This window comes from Balaenoptera borealis (genome assembly GCF_965194805.1).
Source record: "Balaenoptera borealis genome assembly, chromosome: 2".
Taxonomy (NCBI): Eukaryota; Metazoa; Chordata; class Mammalia; order Artiodactyla; family Balaenopteridae; genus Balaenoptera; species Balaenoptera borealis.
The window spans coordinates 183,638,260-183,654,068 of NC_138867.1; the positions used below are offsets into that span (position 1 = coordinate 183,638,260).

At 61.0% G+C, this 15,809-nt stretch overlaps 1 protein-coding gene across 1 annotated transcript; it reads right to left on the minus strand.

Annotated features, from left to right (window-relative positions):
• Nucleotides 1–1,561: 1,561 nt before the first annotated feature.
• Nucleotides 1,562–10,079, minus strand: ABHD17A (abhydrolase domain containing 17A, depalmitoylase). Its single transcript, XM_082381816.1, has 5 exons — nucleotides 9,921–10,079; nucleotides 5,971–6,507; nucleotides 4,655–4,849; nucleotides 2,143–2,322; nucleotides 1,562–2,040 (listed from the first exon to the last, which is right to left on the minus strand). The coding sequence occupies exons 2-5, from the start codon at nucleotides 6,300–6,302 to the stop codon at nucleotides 1,815–1,817; spliced, it is 933 nt and encodes a 310-aa protein (XP_082237942.1). The 5' UTR covers nucleotides 6,303–6,507; nucleotides 9,921–10,079; the 3' UTR covers nucleotides 1,562–1,814.
• Nucleotides 10,080–15,809: the final 5,730 nt, after the last annotated feature.

The following is a 15,809-nucleotide window of genomic DNA, read 5'->3' on the forward strand; positions in this document are numbered from 1 at the left end:
ATTTTTGTTCAATCGTGAGCCGTCGCTTTGGACTTGCTGCACTGCGGAGTCCCGGCATTCAGGGAACTTACATTCTGATGGGGTGAAAAGACGGCGGGCTCTTGTGACACGGGCAGCAGTGGGGTCAATGGGAGCACAGGGCTCGGGGGGCGGCTTCGGGGAAGAAATACTGCAGCGGGAGGCTGAGGAGCCGGACGTGCTGAGGGGGATCGGCAAAGGCCGGGCCGTAGTGGCGGCAAGTCGGTCACGAGGACCAGCCCGTGCAAAGGCCCCGCGGCGGAAAGGACCGATGCTCTCTGCTCCCGAGAGAACACACCCCACTTTCCGTTTTGCTCCCAGACGTCGTGGATTATCAAACGCGAGCCTAGACTCCCAGCGGGAGGGCCCGTGGGGCTCGGGAGGGTCAAGGCCGGGCACCGTCCTGGGTCAGGGACGGCGTGCCCGGGGCCACTCCCAGCTCTTCCAGCGCCCCTGGCCCGAGGCCCAGCTGTGAGCCACAGACAGCGCTGACACACACCCGCCGGCGTCGGCCGGCCCGCTGGGCGCGCCCCCACAGCCGGGACGGCGGCAAGGGCAGGGCCGGCCAGCCGGAGCCCGAGCCGCCGCCACTTACCGCGCAGGCCGCGGCCTCCTCGCGCTCAGCCACCCACCGCCGCCGCTGTGCGGGCACCACCCCACTTCCGCTTTCGCCCGGCCGCGCCCCTTGCCGTCTTCCCCGCCCCCAGGCCTAAGCACCGCCCCTTCTTAAAGGGGCCGCGGACCCCGAGGGGCCGAGGCGGAAGCATCGCCGGCTCCCGGCCTCGCCACTGCCTAGTGTCGCCACACACGCCGAGCCGCCGCCCGACCTCGGGGTGGATGACAGGCCTCTGAGGCCTTACCCACTCTAGAGTGCCGCCCTTGGAGGTCGCAGGGGGTACTCCGGAGGCCGTTGATGAGCCAGGCGTCTGGCCAGGGTCCAGGGTGACGCGGACCGACCCTGTCTTCAAGGGCACCCCGGGTGGAGGATACAGCTCAGACCAAGGTCCGGAGGCGTGTTGCGGAGTGCTCATCGTGACCTCATTCCTGGGGAGGCCCCACGGGGCCTCAGACCTGCCACTGCCCTCCACTGGACCCAAGCGTCCCCGTTTGCAAGACTCTCTTGGCCCTCTGTGCAGCGGGAGCCGAGGACGGGTGGGGTGGGATGGGAAGAGCAGCCCTGCGATGTCTACCACATGGGCACGGAAGGGTTGTCTGCCTCTCTGGGGGCCCGGAGCAGGCCCAGCCTAAACCGGCGGCGGCCACTTCCACCCCCAGGGTTGTCTCGGAGACAGGAAGCCCACCACCCTCCCCAGGCGCGCCCTCCGAGCACGCAGAGTCCTGGGTTCGAATGCTGCCGCCCCTCCGTCACCACCCAGGCAACCGGCAGCCCCAAGGACCCGAACTGGACCCCTCTTCTGTAGGGAGTGACCTGACATCCGCAGTTGTGAACTTTCCTTGGGGGGTTGGGGACAAGCCCGGCCCCCTCTTCGTGCTTGCTGAGCCCCAGGGAGAGCACGCATGAGCCAAGATAGGGAGAGGAACCTTAAAATTTTAAATCTTTAATTTCTGTTCTCACGTTTTTCCTTCGTTTTGCTTCCAAAAGGAAAGGAGAGCATAGCTCCGTCGCCTGTACATTGTCCACGGCCTAGGGGCCGGGTCAGGTCCCGACCCCTACCGGCCGGCTGCTTCGAGGACGTGGGGCGCCCGGGGGTTCACATGCAGCCCCCGGGGCCGGGGCGGGATCCGGGCGCCGCCTTATTGCTGATGTCCCGGTGCGGCTCGGGCCTGCCGCTAGGCTAGGCGCGCTGGCTGGGCAGCTCCTGGGAGATGAAGCGGCGCAGGCGCTCCAGGTACTGGCTGTAGAGCTCGATGTCGTTGTGCCCGGCACCCTCCACCCACAGAGGCTCCACGGCCTTGGGACAGCGCTCGTAGAGCGCCAGCCCGTGCGAGAAGTCGATCACCTCGTCCTCCGTGCCGTGGATGATGAGCACCGGCGACGTGATCTTGGACACCTTCTCGATGCTGCGGGGCGGGGCACGTTAGGCCTCCGCGCCCCAACACCGCCGAGGCCCCGCCCCCTGGGTCCCCGCCCCCGCCCGCGGACCCGCCCCGCTCCGCGCTCACTTGGGGAACGCGTCAAAGCAGTAGGTCTTCTTGGTGTCGGGGAAGGCGACGCGCATGCCCGAGGTGAGCGGGGAGTGCAGCACCACCGCGGCGCACTCGTAGCGCGAGGCCAGGTCCACGGTGGGCACCGTGCCGATGCTCTGCCCGTACAGGACGATGCTGTCTGGGCTGATGCCGTACCTGGCGGCGGTGGGTGCAGATCAGCCGCGACGCAACAAGCACACCCCTCCCACTGCCTGCCCTCCTAGTGCAGTCCCCCGTTCTCCGCGCAGGCTCCAGGTAATAGGGTGGCGCCCAGGCACCCTCCCCTGCCTCCCAGCCCCGAGGCGGTCCGCTCAGCAGGGGGGGCAGGACCCGCAGATGTGAGGGGAGCTGGCTGCCCGCAGCCCCAGGCCCCCGGCTCTACCCTCAGTTTCGACAGCATCTACTTGGTCACACCTGGGCAGTGCACCTGTGTGGGCCCTACCTGCGCCGTGTGGTTTCTGGGGGCAGATCCCTGGGGCCTCTCCTGCTCCTCCTGGTCACCAGGCCACCCCCACCCCTACACACACTCGACTAGGGCCACATGCAGAACCTGCTTGGGGCCCTCCTGTTCTCGCTGTTCGGAATTCGACAGCCTTTCCAGGTCGCACGGCAAGGGGGCGTGTCTTCCTCCCAGCACCCGTCACCCTCACCCACCCCCTTGGCCTCGGGGAATGGAGGCAGCCTCGTCCTCTCTCGTCTCAGCCAGTTTGCGGCCCCTCAGCTGCTTAGTACAACGTGGGTGAGCAGGCATAGCGGCTCCTGAGGGGAGGTGGGTGGCCACCACCTCCCTCCCTGGGCACCTTTCCTACACAGTGGCCAGGTCCTGACCCCCCCACGCCCCCTCCACACGGGCCTCCCCCAGCGCCGCCCCAGCACAGTCCTCTCCTGACCCCACAAGGACCCACTCACCACCCTCCCACTGCAGGGGGCCTCCACGGCCTTCCTCCCCACACCCACATCCTGATCTCAAAGGGGGTGCCCCTCCTCCGAGTGGCCAGGGAAGGTCTTCGCCTCACCTGGGCAACCCACCTGGGCACCCAGGTGCCATCTGTACCCGTCCCTGTCCTCCGGCCCCAACCCCCAGGCCTCAGGGTTGCCATTTGGCCTTGTGCCTACCACCCTGGCTGCTCCTCCCGACCTGCTCCCTGGTTCACCATGAGCACTGCTGTGCTGAGCACCAGCCTCGTCCTATCACCCAGCTCCAGGCAGGGACCCCCAGCTGCCACCTGGCTGTCTCCACCTGGACAAACGTGACAGGTGCCGGATGACACAGCTCTTCTTTCCAGGCCTGCCCCGCCCCGGGCCACCACTTGGGCCCCAGCCTCCCACCCTCCTGATGATTCTCAGCTGTTGGGTCTGAGGGACCAGGTCTCTGGAGGTCAAGGCTGGCAGCAGGACAGACGGATGGATGACAGAGCTCAGACCCCTGGCCCTTTGGCGGGGTATGATTCTGCCAGCGACCCCCAGCCAGTGGGGACAGGCTGCGGCAGCCGAGTGTGGACACACACCTGCACCACGCCACCCAGCATGGGTCCCCAGCGCCAGGGTGGTGCCAGGGGACCCTGCTCCCAGGGCCTGCATCAGGGACTGCCTGGTGCATCACTCCAGCAACCAGGGCCCCGCCTCCCCAAGGCAGGCTGGCTGTGGTCCCTGAAGGAGCTGCTTGCGCCAGTCGGCCAGGCAGGGCCAAGATGGGGTGGCCCTGGGCAGGCAGAGGGCACCGCCTTCGGGAGGGTGGGGTTCGGTGGGTCTCCCTCTAGAGCAGCACAGGGCGCCGGGCCATCTCTGCACAGAGACTGAGCTATTGTGCTTCAGTGAGCGAGCACGGGTGGAAGGGGGCTGCCAGGACCTGGATGACCGGGGCGGTGGGGTCTGGGGACGGAGATGTAGACCAGACAGCGGGGGCCCTGTCTGAGTCAAGCAAGCAGCTGTGTGCTGGGCACCATGCCTGGGGAGGACCCAGCCTCTGGGAGCTGACCTCCCTCCAGCCACCAGGACTGTGCTGGGTACGAAGCTGCCCGACAGAACCTTCCAGGCCCAGAGGAGACCCTCCTCAGGATGAGGCCAAGCTCCATGACCAGAACCCTGATGCAGAGGCCCGGCCCCTCCCCGCACCCCAAGTGCTCCCTCAGCCTCGGGGCTCCCAGAGTCCTTTCACACCGCCCTCGCACACCACCTCTTGGGCTCAGAAGGGGCCTCGTCCTCTGCCCGCCCCCTCCCTCCAGGCGGAACCTCCATTTCCATGGGGACAGTCCCAGGCCAGCGGCTCCCAGGAGGGGCTCCCCCCAGGGAGGCTGGAGGACCGCCCTCCCCCTGCACCCTGCAGAGGGAACAGGGGTCAGGCCTCTTCCTGTGGCCCAGTGTGGCCGCAGACCAGCTCCCTCTCCTGCGGGGCTACCCACCTGGGCTTCCTCCCACCTGGTCTCACCAGGTCCAGCCCCCTGCGAGGAGACACGCCTGCCAGCCCCTCCCCGCCGCGTGAGCTCACCTGGTGCGCAGGGCCTGCCAGGCGGCGTCGATGTCGGCGTAGAGGTTCTTCTCGGAGGGCTTGCCCGAGCTCACGCCGTAGCCCGAGTAGTCGTAGGAGAAGATGTTGCAGTTGAGGCGCGTGCCCAGCCCGATGTAGAAGCTGCTCATCTGGCCCAGGTCCACCGCGTTGCCGTGCGAGAAGAGAACCGTGTACCTTGGGGTGGGCAGTGGGGAAGCACAGGTCAGAGGGCAGAGGGGGCAGGAGCCCTGTCGAGGGGAACAGTGCCTGGCTCTGCCCGGCGTGACTCAGGCCACGACACACAGTGGAGTCTCGGGCTTCCGCTCATCAAAGGGGGCCGCTGGGCCCACCGGTCACGTTCTTGGCACAGGTGGACCCCCAGCGTGAGCCCAGGAAGCCACAGTGACCATCACATTGACGCCCTGGGCAGCAGCCACCTCTCCCCTGGAATTGTTCCTGTTGGAGGGACTCTGACGGCCCGAGGATGGGAGGCACGTCTGCCCACTGCTCAGAACCATCCTGGAGGATGAGACGCGGCCCCTCCGACCACAGGCAAAGAGAGCCAACCCCTGTTCACCGCGGTGCAGCTCTTCCCGCTCCTCCAGGGAATGACCAGGGCCGCCACCTCTGCCCTGTGCCCCATGGCGGCCCTGCCAGGCGGTCATGCCGAGGGCAGGTGACCAGGCTGGATCCCGGCCGACAGCCTTGCAGAGTTTTCTTCCTCCAGCCCCGCTGTGGCCCTAGCCCAGCCCAGCTGAAAGGTAAAAGCTTGCCCTTTGGACCCAGCCTGCTCTGAGGCAGAAGCCGCTGGAAGGCCCCCCTCTGCACCACTGTAGGGATCCGGCAGTCAGACCTGGCCCAAGCTGCCAGCCAGGCCTCAGGGGCCACCGGCCCAAAGCGGGTGCCGGGCCTCACCAGGCACCCAGGGCCCAGGAGACCAGCCCTGGGCAGGTGAACACTGAGACCCGGAAGCAGATGGCTCTACATCGAGCAGGTGATGTGACACAGCCACTCAGAGCCACCCCCAAGCCTCAGGGTCCTTGTCCACAAGGCAGGGTGCCGAGAGGGCCCCCCAGAGGGCTGCACGTGGAAGGGCCCCCGGCAGTTCCTCGGTGGCCATGGGCAGATCTCATCTGCCGCCCCTTTGGCGAGAAGAATCCCCGGGGTACCCGCACCTCCAGATGGGCTTTCGCCAGTCTCTGGCCATCCAGGGGCCACCACTGGCCGAAAAAAGAGCCCTGAGGATGGAGCACATCCTGGGCTCCCACCCCCCACCCGGTCCCTCCACCCTGGGGGGTCGAGTCAGCGTGGCTCACCTGGCGCCGGGCACGCAGCGCACATACATGCAGGAGATGCGGTTGCCCCGGCTGCTCTTGGTCAGGAAGACCTCGATGGTGTCCAGCTCGCGCTGGCTGTACTGGAAGTCGGCGCGATCCATCAGGTGGAGCTTCCAGCGCCCAGGGGTGCCGGCCGAGGCCCGCAGGGTCCCCGAGGGGGCGGCCCCGGCCCCACCGGGCCCGGGCTCGGGCTCAGGCACCAGCGAGTAGGTGGGCTCTGGAGGCAGGAAGGCGAGCTTGGCGGCGATGCGGCCGGGGCAGGGTGGGCAGCAGAAGAGGCAGCAGAGCTCAGTCACCGACAGGCCGTTCATGGCGGGCGCCGGGCCCCGGGGCGGGCCTTGTCCGGCAGGGGAGGGATGGGGGTGCTTGGAGACACGGGCAGGGGGCAGGGCGACCCCCGGCCACCGCCCCAGACGAGAGCCCCGTTAGGAGGCCGCAGCCCGGCCCCATCGCGGTCCAAGCCGAGCCCTTGGGAGCCTCGCAGCCTCGTGTGTCCATGTCGCACAGAGGGAAACCCTGCAGGGGGACAGCAAGATGTGGGGTTCCCCCGGGGCTCCCAAGTGACCTTGGTGGGACCTAAACCTGACCAGGACCCCGCCTGCCACCACCCTTCCTCCGCTGGCAGACACCAACTCTTGACATTTAAGCCCATTCATCAGTCCAGCCTCGGCCTGCAGGCTGTGCGGGGCGATCAGAGCCCTGGCCCACCCAGCTCTCCCCAGCACAGCTCCTGCTCCAGGCCCCGAGAAACGTCACCCCACCCCACTCCCGCCCCGTGCCTCTGTCCACACGGCTGGCCCAGACTCTGCCCTGGGGCCCATCACCATCTGCCACCCCCAGGTGCCACAGCTCAGCCAGGCGAGGACCAACTGCTGACCACAGGGACCCAGGAGCACGCTCCCAGCTCCCAGGGCCTGCGAAGTCCGGAGACAGGAGCCCAGGCAGAGGAAATACAACAAACAAAGGCTCTGGAAACAAAAGCAGGATACATCTCGAGGCTGGGAAGGGCTACTGGGCTGAGACAATGGCTCTCTCCAGTGCTTGGGGCCAGGCCCAGGGGTCAGCCTGCTGCGGGGGGAGGCAGGGCTGGGTCATGGGAGCCTGGGGTTCCTTCCCCAGCTCTGCCAGCTTAGGTGTCTGTGATCTTGGGCAGGTCACTTAGCCTCCCTGGGCCTCAGTTTCCTCATCTATCAATCAGACACCACTCAGGTCACAGAGACAGTGAATAAGATGAGGGGAAAGTGGTGGAATGGGCCAGGCTCAGAGAAGAAACGCAGAATGTCGTGTGAAACGTGGCCTTGAACAGACTACAGCGAAATTGCTAAAGCAACTACAATCGTACATGGAGCTGCCAACAGGGAGACTGGAAGAAAATACAGAGGTTTGAAAATACAGAATACTCATTTACTACGTTTTCCCTACAGCCTGGAGTAAGGGAGGGACACACGCTCACAACTCAGTGTCAGCAGCAGAGCACCTGAGCCCGTTCTGTTTCGGGGCCACAGCATTTGTAAACCACTGGGCCAGGGACACGCAGATGCAGAGCAGGTCAGCGCAGTCTGAGGCCCAGAAATACACCTGTTCCCTCCAGACCTGTGATCTGAGACCGGGGGCTGCAGAGAGCCGCATCGCAGTCACTCGGATGGGGGCACATGGAGTGGCATGGGAGAGGGTGGCAAAAGCCGAGGCGGGGACACGGACTGCCTCCAGGAGCCCCCAGACTCCCAGGTGGGATGCTCGCTTTACAAGTCCATCACACTGTTCTCAGACGAAGGCAAGTTTGCCCCCCGGGGACACTTGCCAAGGTCTGGAGACATCTTTGGTTGTCGTGACTTGGGGGCGGGGGGGTTACTACTGGCACTGAGTGTGCAGGGCCAGGGGTGCTGCTCAACACCCCACAGTGCCCAGGACGCCCTCCCTCCCCCTCCAGAGTGTCAACCAAACCGATGTTGCTCCAACATATTCTCAAAGAGGCCCAGGCCCCAACAGATGACACTGCACTGGTGCTTTGGTGACTTGGCGGGTCTGGAGTTTGGGTGGCACAGGGAAGGCTCGTTTTGAGAGGAAGGCCTGGCTGAGAGCCAATGGGCAGGTAGGAGGCCTCTGGTGACCCGAGGATGAACAGGTATACTAAGGTGGACACGGTCCTGCTGACCAAGCCAGAAACTGGGGTGCCATCCTTGACACCTCCCTGCACCCTCAGATCTGCCCGTCACAGGGCCTGCTGACTCTGCCTGGGGCATGCACAGTCTCCTTCCTCGCCGGTCCCCCCCCCTCCCCGGCTGGGCCACCATCACCCACTCTGGGCCATTCTCACCCCAGCTGCCAAAAGATCTTTTCACAACACAAATCTGATCACGCTACCTCCCTTTTTGGGTGCCCCAGTAGCCCCCCTATTTTCAGGATAGAGATCAAAGCCTTCACCACGATCTGCCAGGTCGGCACCAGGCGTGGGGCCGACCTCTCCAGCCTCACGCATCTTGTACCTCACCCTCCCCTGATGAGCCCCACTGCCTCCTCCTGCCTCAGAGCCAAAGCCCCAGCAGTTCCCCTAATCTCACCAGACAGCCTGTAACCCTTGTCCCACCCACCCTTCACATCTCCCTTCCAGCACCCTTCCAAACAGGGTCAGCCCCCCACACACACTCTCATGGTTCAGATCTGTCTCTGCAGCTTTTGGTTGCATGTTCAACCATACCCCTCAAACCAAAGAGAAACTCCATGAGGGCAAGACTACTACCTGTTCTTGCTCAGTAAACACTGACTGAACGAATGGACAAAGTACCAGGGGCAAAAGGGAAAGGGGGATGCTACAGTCCGCCAGGTCTGACATCTGACAGAGACGGGGGAAGGTCTCTTCTCAAGCCACGCAGACCTGGGACCTCCCGCTGTCTTTTATGGATGTCACTGAATGTGACCTGAGAGCCGGGCCTCGGACTGGACAGAGCACACCCAGATGCCTCACTCACTGGGCAGGCACCCCTGGCACCAAGAGCCCAGCGATTTCACCCACAAGCACATAATCGGGCACCCCGCTGCCGGGCCCGGTGCAGGCTGGCAGTGTCATGAGGACCAACAAGGAACCAGGCAATTACAATACTCCAGGACGACCTAAATACGGACGACTATGACCGCACCTCGTTCAGCCAGTCAGCCTGAAAGGCACAGGCAAAGTGCCGGGTGACAGGGAGCAGGGCGGAGGGGAGAAAACAGGCAAAACCCAGAAGTGACAGCGGGTTCCAGGAACTGCGGGTCCCAGGCTAGAGGGACACTGGGAGGAAGAGGAGAGCAGAGGGATCCTGGAGAGAGCCAGAGCTGGGTCGGGCCGCGCCCGTGAGCCCTACTGCAGTTTGGACTTCATCCTGGGGGAAAAGGAGGAGCCCTGGAGGAGTCCCGGGCTGGGAATGGAGCCCGTGGGTTAGGAGCTGTGGATATGCCCTAGCTGTAGCCTGGAGATGGGACTGGAGCAAAGGCTGGGAAGCCTGTCCAGGTGTCCCAGCCCGCCAGAGGACGCCCGCGAAAGGGCAGAGGTGTCTTGGAGACGTTTAGGAAGCAGGGCTCCGGCTGCTTCGTTGGGTCCGGGTGTCAGGCTGGGGCACTGGTTCGGGGCCGGGGATAGAGTCCGCGGCTCAGACAGCGCATTCCCCGAAGGCAGGGCCACGTACCCGCAAAGGTGAGAACACACCCCACGTCGGAGGGCTGAATGGACGGCGGACGGCGCTCTGCCGGAATCGGAGACGCCGTCCCGCGGTCCCTGGCCCTGATCCGGGGGTCCTCCGGCTGGGACCGCGGCCGCTCCGGGAGTGCGGGGTCTCGGGGGCGTCCGGCCGGACTGCCCCGGCCTCGCGGCCCGGCCCGGCTCTCCAAACGGCCGCGGGAAGCACTGACACCGCTCCGCGCAGCCGCGCCAGCCCCTGCAGGACACTCACCGCCGCGGCCCGCGCCCCCCGGCCCCGGGGCCGCGCTCCATGGCTCCCGGCCGCCCGGCCGTGCGTCCGTCGATCCCCCGGGGCCCCGGCCCGGTCTCCTCCGCCGCCACCGCCGCCGCTCCCCCGCTGGCGGAAGTGAACCTCACTCCCACCGCCGCCCCGGAAGTGACGCGCAGGTGTGCGCGGGGGCCGGAGGGGCCGGGGGCCAGGAGCCGGGCGCGGGGCAGGGTTTGGGGGTGGAGCTGGCTCCCTGGAGGGGCGGGGCACGTCGTGGTGGGCGGGGCACTAGTGGGTGGGCGGGGCCAGGGCTTTGGGTTCCCCCTAGGTTTCAGGCAGTGGAGACTCACAACCATACATTGGATCCTTCACTCATTCCAGAGCCAGGACTCGGGTGAGGCAAGTGAGGCACTCGCCTAGAAAATAAGCTTACAGCGTGCCAAAAAACTCAGTAGTCAACATAAAAAAAAATATTTTAATGCACTACTAAAAAACCCACAGTTTTGTTGGAACCAGGCCCCTGACCGGGGTGAGGCGAGTCATCCTGCCTTTATTTAAAATCTTGATATTTTGTTCATCATGGGTTCTTTTGCCTTGGTTTTGGCTTTTTTACTAATGCAATTAAAATATTATGGATCGGGGACTTCCCTGGTGGTCCAGTAGTTCCAGTGGTTAAGACTCCGCACCTCCACTGCAGCGGGCACGGGTTCCATGTCTGGTCAGGGAACTAAGATCCCGCATGCCGCGCGGGGCAGCCAAATAAATAAATAATATAATAAAATATTATGGATCGCGAGCCCCTCCCACTCAGCTCACCCTGCGGGCAGGGAGGCGGATGGTTACAGAGCTGAAGGTAGGGGAGATGAAAAAGGATGTCAGTTGAGAGCAAAGTGGCAGTGTGGCTGAAGGTGACCAGGGAACCTCTTCGAGGGTAGTCAGGGCAGGCCTTCCTGAGGAGTGACAGGGACAGGGGCAGGAAGGCTGCAGAGGCCAACAGGGCCCAGCCTGAGGCAGGGAGATGAGTTAGTGGGACAGCCTCGTCACTCCAGGCCTCCGCCCTTTGCGTGTGCCTTTCCCTGGGCCGGCCAGCCTATTCCAGCTCAAAATCCGCCCCACCAGCTGCAGGCAACCCCAGGCCCCTCTCCTCCCCGGGGAGCCTAACCTTCAGCTTCATTTGCAGAGATAAGCCTCCCTGGGCAGCCCTCCCCCAGGGCCCCATTCCCGGAGAGGCTTAGGCTCAGGAGTGGACACTGTCCAGAGGTAGTTTCCAGCCAGTTTCCTCTGGCCCCCGGCCCCGGGCTCAGCTGCCACCTTCCACAGCCATATGCCAGGGGGCTGTTGAGGGGTGCCCCGGAGTCCCCCTGCCTCGGCTGCCCCCCTCAGGGCTCCTGGCGTCAGCTCTTCTCCTGAGGTCCAAAGGTCACACCTGGGCCAGGCTCCTTCCAGTTTCCTTGTGCCAGAACAGGAAGAGGCCTGTCCGCAGCCTCCTTCCCCCCCCCCCCCCCCCCCCCGCCCATCTTCCCCTCCAGGCCCTCTTCCCCTGGGCTAGAAAGGGCCAGAGCAGTGGCGCCTCCAGAAAGCCCAGCTCCACCAGGACTGAAATGCCCTAAGGGGAACACCTGTGAAGGGGGTGGCCAGGAGGTGGGGATAGGCTTAATCCCCACCCAAATGTGGCCTGCCCCGCTCCCATGGAGTTCCCCCACCAACCAGAGGGCACTCTGCAAGGATGAAGGCGCTGCTGTGAATGTCCCAAGGTCTCAGAAGGTCAGTCACCCCTCTCTCCTCCCCTCCCCAAAGCCCCTGCTTGGTGTTGCCATGCAGCTGCTGGCCCATTTTCCCCACCTCTTTTTTTTTTTTTTGGTTGCACCACGAGGCATGTGGGATCCTAGTTCCCCAACCAGGAATCGAACCCATGCCTCCTGCATTGGAAGTGCGGAGTCTTAACCACTGGACCACCAGGGAAGTCCCTTCCCCACCTCTTTTGCCCCTGCTCTCTCTGCCCCAGCCAAACCATCCTTGCCAAGTTTGTTCCTACCTCAGGGCCTTTGCACAAGTGGTGCCTACTGCCTGGAGTGCCCCCAGATAGACACATGGCCAGCTTCTCCTCCTCTTCAAGCACCTGCTCAAATATAACCTCCTCAGAAAGCCCTCCCTGACCACCCCCAGTCAAAATCCCTACCACACCCTATTCATTTCCATCATAGAACTTGACATCATTATATCGAGTTGTTTGCTTGTCATCTGTCTTCCCCCCATTCCATGAGCTCCCCGGGGCAGGGACCCAGGCTCTTACCACCAGGTCCCCAGCTGTCTCCCATGCTGTCTGATGAAGCAATGGATGCACAGGAGGAGGGTAGTTTCCAGCCCAGAGGAAGGCTTTCGGGAGGGTGGAGGGAGGCTCCACGACCTTTTGGGTGCCACCGGCACAGACCTCAGGCTGGCGGGATGCTGTGCTTTTCCTTCTCTCCCGAGACGCTCAACCCACTGGCAAAATAACGTGACCACAGGAATCAATGGTCTTAAAAGCAATCCTGTTTGAGGAAAAGATCAAGAGGTCACATATTTCCCATCCTTGGGGCAAGGGAGACACCGCACATGCGCAGAAAGCCTCCTTCGGGGACAAAAAGGAGGGGGCGTCACCCCATAATAGGTGATGCCAAGGCCCCCCATAGGCCTCTGGGCTGGAATCCATCTTGGAAAAAAGTTGCGCACACGTGCTGGGGAGGGTCCTAGGGCAGTTCAGGTATGGAAAAATAAGCCAGATAATTGGCCAAAGGTAAACAAAGACCCGGAAGAACTGCCCTATATGAATGACTTAACCGCCTCTTTACTGCGCTCCTCCTCATTAGGGGGGACGCCCATATCCTTTCTGTCCAGGGGTGCATCTCTGCCTTGCTTCTGTCTTAACTAAACAAATTGTTTTTCTGTGTGCTCTGCCGCTTGTTGTGCTGTGTCTCTAATAACAGACTTTGTACCTGTTTTTTACAGTTTTTGCCTCCTTGAGAAATGCATTTTTCAATGGGAGCAAGAGCCATGGGAACCTTGCTTCTAGCCTCTAGCCCCTGGTGGACCAGCGGCTAGGATTCCTGGTTTTCATCCAGGCTGCCCAGGTCCAATTCCTGGGTGGGGAACTAAGATCTCACTTCAAGCCCCCGCTCACTGCTGTCTCTCTCTGAGGTCAATCCCACCTGGAGCCATGAGTTCCAGCCCCGCACTATGCAGTATGGAGGCCATCAGCCCTAAGCCACTATTTAAATTGAAATGACTTGATTAGAAGTAAATAAAATTTAAATTTCACTTTTCCAGTCGCTATGGGCTCATTTTCAAGTGCTCAAGAGCCACCTGGCGCTGGGGGCTCCCATTTTGGATGGCACAGATGGAGAACAAGTCCATCACCTGGAAAGTTCTAAAAGTACCGGTCTAGCCCCTGAGCTCCAAGAGGAAAGGCATCTGCATCGGTATCCGTTTGGTTTCCTGTTGTGCCTACCTTTGGGCTTAGCATTCAGTCAGTGCTCAATGAATGTTTGAAGGAGGGAGGGAGGAAAGAAGGAATTCTCCTTGTAGGAATCAAAGTAAATAATCTGATGAAGACAGCAAGTTCTATCCATAGATGTCCATCCCTGCATTATTTACAACAGTGCAAAGTGTCCATCGACAGAGGAATGCATAAAGAAGATGTGGTACGTATATACAATGGAATATTACTCAGACATAAAAAAGAACAAAATAATGCCATTTGCCGAGACGTCGATGGACCTAGAGATTGTCACAGAGAGTGAAGTAAGTCAGAAAGAGAAAAACAAATGTCGTATAATATCGCTTATATGTGGAATCTAGAAAAATGGTACAGATGAACTTATTGGCAAAGCAGAAATAGAGTCACAGATGTAGAGAACAAACTTATGGTTACCAAGAAGGGAAGGGGTGGTGGTGGGACGAACTGGGAGGTTGGGATTGACATATATACACTACAATGTATAAAATAGGTAACTAATGAGAACCTACTTTATAGCACAGGGCAGGGGTCCCCAACCTCCGGGCCGCGGACAGGTACCCATCCCTGGCCTGTTAGGAACCAGCTGCACAGCACGAAGTTAGCGGTGGACGAGCGAGGGAAGCGTCATCTGCCTCTCCCCATCGCTTGCATTACTGCCTGAATCATCCCCCCAACCCCCTCACCCCCGCCCCCGCCCCCTGCCCCCAGTCCGTGGAAAAATTTTCTTCCATGAAACCAGTCTCTGGTGCCAAAAAGTTTGGGAATGCTGGCACAGGGAACTCTACTCAGTGCTCTGTGGTGACCTAAATGGGAAGGAAATCTAAAGAAGAGGGGATGTATGTATATGTATGACTGATTCACTTTGCTGTGCAGCAGAAACTAACACAACATTGTAAAGCAACTATACTCCAATAAAAAAATAAAAGAAAATATAAAAGAAAACAGAAAAACATCCTCAAAGTGAAGAGAGGAAATTAAGTAAAAAGATTATGGTCAACCCTTGATGAAAAATACTGCAGCCCTGAGGTATGCGGACCCATACTAGGCTGTCGGTCTTTTTTTTAAAAAAACAGTTTTGGGGGACTTCCCTGGTGGTGCAGTGGTTAAGAATCTGCCTGCTAGTGCAGGGGACACGGGTTCGAGCCCTGGTCCGGGAAGATCCCACATGCCACACAGCAACTAAGCCCGAGCGCCACAACTCCTGAGCCTGTGCTCTAGAGCCCATGAGCCATAACTACTGAGCCCACGTGCTGAAGCTACTGAAGCCCGCGCGCCTAGAGCCCGTGCTCCACAACAAGAGAAGCCACTGCAATGAGAAGCCCACGCACCATAACGAAGAGGAGCCCCCGCTCACCGCAAGTAGAGAAAGCCTGCGCGCAGCAACGAAGACCTAACGCAGCCAAAAATAAATAAATTTTTTTTAAAAAGTTTTACTTTGATTTATGTTTTTATGGGAAATATATTTACATGGTTCAAAATTCAAAGGGTTTAAAAGGCTGTGCAGAAAACATCTCTCCCCCAAACCTGTTGCGCAGGAAACAGATGACCCCATCCTAAGGCGGCCAGTATTCCCAGTTGCAACCGATTCAGTGCCGAGAAACCCAGGCATCTGTGTTCACCTGTGAGCAGGTGTAAAGACACAATCCCCATTCTTCTTATTTTTTGACACATATAGTAGCTTTCAGCAACACTGCACTTGCGATCCTCTCATGCAACCCCTAGGGCTGGCCCACTGTTTGTGTACACAGTCCGCTCTTGCTGGACACTTAGGTTGTTTCCGCTGTGGGCGGGACAAAAACAGCACTTGGGGCATTTCCCACTTGTGGGCGGGACTTGCGGGGAAGATTCCTGGAAGCAGAGGATTCTAATGAGAAGATTCACGCGCCACATCCAGCAAACAGTGCAACCAGCGCAACTGTAGCCGACACCCCTGCCCCCAAACACACGCCACAGTGGGAACGGGGTGGGGGACGCTGGGGGATGAGGTTACAGGAGATTTTTTTTTTTCTTCTTCATTCCTTGATGTGTCTTCTGAGTTTTTGTTGGTTTTGCCAGGCAAAGGGAGTCTTTCACTGTTAGGATCAGCCAGAAGCTGAGATAAAACTAGATGCCTAAGGGAAGGCTGGCTATTAAAAATTAATGTTTGTGGGACTTTCCTGGTGGCTCAGTGGCTAAGAATCCACCTGCCAATGCAGGGGACACAGGTTCAAGCCCTGGTCTGGGAAGATGCCACGTGCCACACGAAGCAACTAAGCCGGTGCATCACAGCTATTGAGCCTGTGCTCTAGAGCCCACGAGCCACAACTACTGAGCCCGCGTGCCGCAACTACTGAAGCCCACGCGCGTAGAGCCTGTGCTCTGCAACAGAGAGAAGCCACCGCAGTGAGAAGCCCACT